At 46.1% G+C, this 6,186-nt stretch overlaps 1 protein-coding gene across 1 annotated transcript; it reads right to left on the bottom strand.

The window, feature by feature from the left end:
• Nucleotides 1-1,482: 1,482 nt before the first annotated feature.
• Nucleotides 1,483-2,740, bottom strand: LOC123108452 (aquaporin PIP2-3). Its single transcript, XM_044530236.1, has one exon. The coding sequence runs from the start codon at nt 2,677-2,679 to the stop codon at nt 1,801-1,803; it is 879 nt and encodes a 292-aa protein (XP_044386171.1). The 5' UTR covers nt 2,680-2,740; the 3' UTR covers nt 1,483-1,800.
• Between the last annotated feature and the right edge of the window lie 3,446 nt (nt 2,741-6,186).

The raw sequence follows: 6,186 nt of genomic DNA, 5'->3' as shown, positions 1-6,186 counted from the left end.
ATTTATCATCCAGGGAGCAAAATAAGTTATTCTTCAACCGAGGTAATCTTAGAATCGCTTCATAAATAAATTACGTTTAGAATACAAATAGTTACATTCATATTGATTCACTACGTAAAAATTGGTATAAGAAAACAAAAAAAGGTTTTAAGACCACAAATGTCGTATTTTATGTATGTTTTACATGATGTTTTTACGTTCGTAATTTTAAGTTATTAAATCTTTTTTATAGTGATTATATATTTTCTTATGTTCTCTTTTTACGTATAAAATAAAAAAAATTACAAAAACCTAAAAATACGGTGCATTGACATCAAAACAGAGAGGGGGTGAAGAATAAATATTCCTCACCCAGGGATGACGAATAGCACGACCCTATATGCATTGACCTAATTTCATTGTCCCGGTTGTTGACCCGGAACTAAAGGCCGTTTTCATCCGGGACTAAATCCCATTTTTCCACTAGAGTATGTGTAGCATGTGGCAGGTGGTTCTAGCTATAAAACCGCCTCAAACACTTTGCAATTGTAGGCAATTCGGAAATTCTAACTGCCTTCACCTATTTCTACAAGCGGTGCAGTTTTGGAACCACCTTTTTTTATTTTTCACTACACTAATGACTGCCTCTATTGGGTGATTAAAGGCGTCTTCTTATGTCAAGAACACAACCACTTCTCGGGGGCGCTTGTAATACCGTTTTGTACTAGTTGCCCTAAGTTCTAAAACGGATTATACTACAAATTTGCTTAGCTCTAAGAGAGTTTTTTGGGTTTCCACTTGACTGGAGTTTATTATTCTGTGATTTTACTTTGAATTTACAGTAGTTGCGCATTTTACATCTAATGTATTCATATATTGTCGCTATTCATATTTTTTGTTTTTAAACCTTTACTTGATTTGATATAGTTTAAATTATAAGTTAGTCACACATTTTGTACATTTCGGATGTGCTAATGGATTTTGTGCAGGGAAACAAGTTACCCAGAAATTGTGGATCAAACCACTGAATATGTTTTGTCATTGTCTCTAAAGGACCGACTTGCAGTTTCGTTCCTTGAAGGTAATAATTAATCCATCACCTTTGACGGCAGTTATATGACAGGTTGCCCTCGTTAGTCATGAATTGTAAATTGTAGTTCTTCTCTAGTGTGTAACTCCTCCCTTATACAGCGCTGCTATACACACGACGCCGTGCGGACGACTCGTGCACGACAGCACATATCAAGCCGTCCATGCATACTATCCAGCGCATATCAGCGGCTGGACTGCCCGTCGTCCTAGTGTCGTGCACACATGCATCGTCTACGTAGCAGTTTCGTCCCTTATATTCTCTTGCAGAGTTGGTCCAGTAGGGACGATAAATTTGTTTCTTTGTTGTTGTTGTCGTTGTTGTGAATCTTTATGTTTTACATTGGCAACACATGTGTATGTTGCAACAAGATAATAATGCAAACAAATTACACATACATCCAATCCCATCGGTGGATCCCATGCATACATACATGCGCATGCATTGACCCATTCATATACATATCGCCGGCGAGAACTACGGCGTGCACGGCAAACGTACAGAGTGCAGCGTCACTCATTTTGCAGTAACTAGCTAACTCGGCAAAATAAGATAGGGTGGTGAAAACTCAACGATGACGTAATTGTACGCAGTACATATGCATGCAACAACTTCACACATAGTAAATCAAAAAGTAACAGCCACAAACTGGAGATCCATATAGTACGTAATATATGTGGATCTGAAACCAACCAAGTACGTGACGTATGTTGACGAACGATGGTGCTGGCCTAGGCTTCGACGTCGTCGTTGTTGGAGCCGAAGGAGTGCTTGGCGGCGCCGTTCCTGAGGACGTACTGGTGGTAGGCCATGGCGACGGTGGCGCCGGCCAAAGGCCCGACCCAGAAGATCCACTGATCGGCCCACGCCTTCTTCCCATTGTACACCACGGCGGCCCCAAGGCTCCTCGCCGGGTTGATCCCGGTGCCGGTGACGGGGATTGTGGCCAGGTGCGCCATCAGCACGGCGAACCCGATGAGCAGCGGCGCCAGCACCGGCACGTGGGAGTCCCTCGCCATTCGTTTCGGGTCGGTCGCCGAGAACACGGTGTACACGAGAACGAATGTGCCGGCGGCCTCGGCCAGCAGCGCCCCCACCTTGGAGTACCCCGGCGCGACCTCGTTGGCGCCGCCGCCGTAGAGCACGTAGTGGTGCGCGCCGTGCACGGCCCTCACCATGGCGGCGCCGCAGATGGCGCCGAGGCACTGCGCCGCCATGTAGAGGAAGGCTCTGGGAAGCGAGACCTTCCTCGCCAGCAGCAGCCCGAACGTGACTGCGGGGTTGATGTGGCCGCCGGAGATACCGGCGGTGCAGTAAACGAGGACGGCGATCATGCCGCCGAACGCCCACGCGATGCCCAGTACGCCGGCGCCGCTGCACGCCTGGGCGTCGGTCTGGCGCTTGTGGCCGATGACGGTGGCCACGGCGACGTAGACGAAGAGGAGTGTGGCGGTAAACTCGGCAATGGTGGCCCGGTACAAGGACCACTTGCCCAACTCGCCGGCGTCCAGCAGCGGCGTTGGAGGAGGGTCCAGGTAGTCCTTGCTGCTCATTGTAGTGCCGGAATTAACGTTGGCCTCCGTACTCAGCTTGCCTTCTCCCGCCGCCATATTTTGATATCTATCGAGCTGGTGAATTCGGGAAGAAAACAAGGGGGAGAAAATTTGATCAATGAAGTGTTGTGTCCATAACCTGGCCAAGATGCATCCATATATATAGAGGAAGGCCACCATCATTGAGCATGCATATGCCTCCCCTAGCAAGCACTATGCATACTGTAAAAATATATATGAAGCACTATTCACAAATTACAAGCGCCATTTACTCCTTTACATTTACAAGCCATGCCTTTTATGTTTCAGTTTTGCTAAAGCACATCTAGATGCCATAAGTATTGCACATCTAAGCCATATGCCATTGGTCTTACACCGAGATTAGTGTGGGTATATTCTTTTTCCTTTTTTTTATACTTGGTTGAGTCACTTGAATGTACAATAATTATGACACATCTAAATATGCCCTAGACAGACCATTTATATTTTGCATTCAAGATACCGTAGTAATTCTACACCCTCAAGTTCACCAATAACTGCAGTCGGACCTTTTCAAATTTTGCCGGCAATACTCACCTCTTTGTTGAATATAAGACGTACATAAGATAGACACTTCTTTTAATTTTGACCAAGCTCATGTAACACAAAGACCAATATCTATATTATTATTATTATTATTATTATTATTATTATTATTATTATTATTATTATTATTATTATTATTGCATGGTAATATGTGTATCCTCCATATAATAAAATATAATAAAGATCATATTACAAGTCATGTAAACATCGACCTCACAAAACTGAAAGGACAGCAGAACGCTAGCCCTTACACAATGGGACACCAGCCAATAAGAAAAATTACAATCAAGGACGAAAAATCTCCTAAGCTTGACACCGACGCCCAACACTTGCCTTTCGCACCAACATAGCAGCCATCGAAGGAAAAAATGACGAATCATCTCCTCACCTGAGCTCGACGTGGCTCAATCGTTGATATGCAGCTTTGCGGACCTCCAAGATGGCTCACTAAAGGTGAAGGCACTGATGTTGAATGAATCAGACCAGGGAAACACCCCAGACACGCCATCAAACTTCAGATCTGGAAGCCCCGCACAACTAAGAAACCGGAGGAGGAAACCATACATGTGAGCCACCAACCACGAACCCAGCACACGATCAGTCTTTCGGATGTCGTCCAAGCATATCACTATCTACATCCGTTTCTGGACTATATCCCAAGTTCCGTGCAGGCGCTGGAGCAGACGTTGTCACAACAGCGATGCTCGATGTCGGAATCGGTGCTCGGGGGACCCAAGGAAGGTTCAAACTCTGGGGTGCGCTTGCTGAACCTCGCTAAGCCCTGCCTCGCGACCCACAACCCCACGGCGATGCTCCGACGTGTCCAAGCGAGATGAAAGACGAACAAGGAACACGGCGGTTTTATCTAGGTTTGGGCCACCTTGCGGTGTAAGACCCTCCTGCTTTGTGGTTGGATTGCCTCGCGAGGTAGGATGAGTATGAGAGTACAAGGGAAGTGGGCAGCCTCCGGAGAGTCTAATAATCGGGTCAGGAAAAAAACTCTCTAAGGTGGCGCCCTGCCTCTACTTATATTGTCCTTGGTCCTCTTCCCTCGAAAACACAAGATGGGAAGGGTTGCCACAACGGCCAGTTTGAAGGGAGACATGAGCACAACTTATCCTGACTTAAAGGTGGTCTTCGCCTGCAAAAGCCTCCTTCCATGACGCGCTGGTGGGCTCGATGATGACCTCTGTCCTGGCGAGCTCGTCGTCCTGGTCTTCTTAAATTGAACGGGTAACCATTGGGAACTGCTTAGGGAACCGGAGAGTTGTCCTTGCTCCCTTAGCACAAAAGTGGAAAACCTACTCGTCCGCGCCTTCTGGCACCCTTCTGGCTCCGCTCGTCACCACTCGCCTCACCCACGTGAAGACGCAGGGTCGTGCAGCTCCGCTGCCCGATCCTTGATTCGTACACCTCCAGGAGGGGCCTCGGGAGGCAACCTCTGGCAGCCGCCTCGCGAGGTTCTTGACGACACATGCCTCACGAGGAGAGGACCTTGTGAGGGTCTTGATCGCGAATCCCTAACGATGCGCCAGCCTTGAGCCTTCTGGTGGCGCCACGCCCTCGGTTGCAGGTAGACGAGCCTTGGCACCCCTAGTCCCATGGCACGACAATAGCCCCCAGGCGCGCGGCGTGCACGCACTACAAGAAATATGTCAACTAGTGACCTTCTCTTAGTGACCCCAGCTGAATTGGTCGTAAATCCACGGCCATTTCGCATGGAAGGGCTCAAACCCTGAAATTGCTTACACCAAATGGTCACAAAGTAGACAAGAGGTGCCAATGACCTTATTTCTACCTGATTACGACCAATATAAATGGTCATGAGGTTGTGAACGTGGATGCATTGGTACTTATTGCTATGACTAGGCGCCACCTCATCAGTTTTGCCTATGTGTCATGTCTATGTGTCAATTTTTGCCCTAGGTTGTGAAGCTATATTTCTGTCATTCCAAAAATTCCCAAAAAAATGGGCATTCTTTACTATCCAAATCATTGCCTCATGACAATATTCAACTCCATTTGCCTGGTAAATCTTCCTCGACAAATTTCCAAAGTTTTTGTTTAACTCGAACTGTTGTGAAGGAAGTACTAGCTAGGCATATCCTAATGAGCTGAATTTTTGCCACATCTTTTATATTCCCAAATCATTGCTCTCCACAAAATTTGAGCCCTATCTAACAATACATGTGAGTGTGGCTTCGACATTCATATTTATGTCCAGTGTGGTACGTTGCAAAGCAAGTGACACCTAGGCTCCTCCATTTGAGCTGCAAATTTTCCAAGATAGTGTTCTTAGTAGATGATCATCCTTGGCCAAAACTCAGACCCATTGGCCATGTGCATTTCCCGTACCACTAATCAAACACTTGGGTGCTAATTCATGTTTAAGCATTGTTCGGTCTCCTCGTGAGATTCTTTTGTTGTTATTTTCTTCCAAGCATCTACCTGGGGAGTGCCAAACCTACTAGACATGCCTAGGTTTCCAGAACGCATGGCAACGCCACGGTCACGCGGTGACCACGCGGCGGGCATGCGAGTCTACGCGCTTTGGAGTTGGGGCCCTGGGCCAACGTCCAAACTCAACGTATCACCACCAAACCATGTATTTATGCTTAAATAGATACTTATGTACCTAGAAATGATTTTTGGAAAAAATAAATAGCAAACTATGAGGCAACTACAGTTCAAATTTGACCCGCTTCCTACTGAATCGGCGGGAATTTGTCTTTTTCACCAAAGATGGATCAAAGCTTTTGACACCCAACCATTTTGTAAATTGTGAATTAAACATGTCCTAGTAATTTAGAAAAATGATTTGGTCCAATTTTGCAACAAATATATGGTAGTTCCTTCACACAAAAAACTCATTTCGGGCACTCGAAAAATAGAAAATGAATTTTCCGTGCAAAGAAAATGAAAAATCCCTTAGGCAACATTGTTTGGAATTCCAAGGTGCACCCTTGTGCACAATATGAG

Source organism: Triticum aestivum, chromosome 5A (assembly GCF_018294505.1).
Source record: "Triticum aestivum cultivar Chinese Spring chromosome 5A, IWGSC CS RefSeq v2.1, whole genome shotgun sequence".
Taxonomy (NCBI): domain Eukaryota; kingdom Viridiplantae; phylum Streptophyta; class Magnoliopsida; order Poales; family Poaceae; genus Triticum; species Triticum aestivum.
Note: the sequence above shows the minus strand (reverse complement) of the source record. Positions and strands in the feature narration are given on the sequence as shown.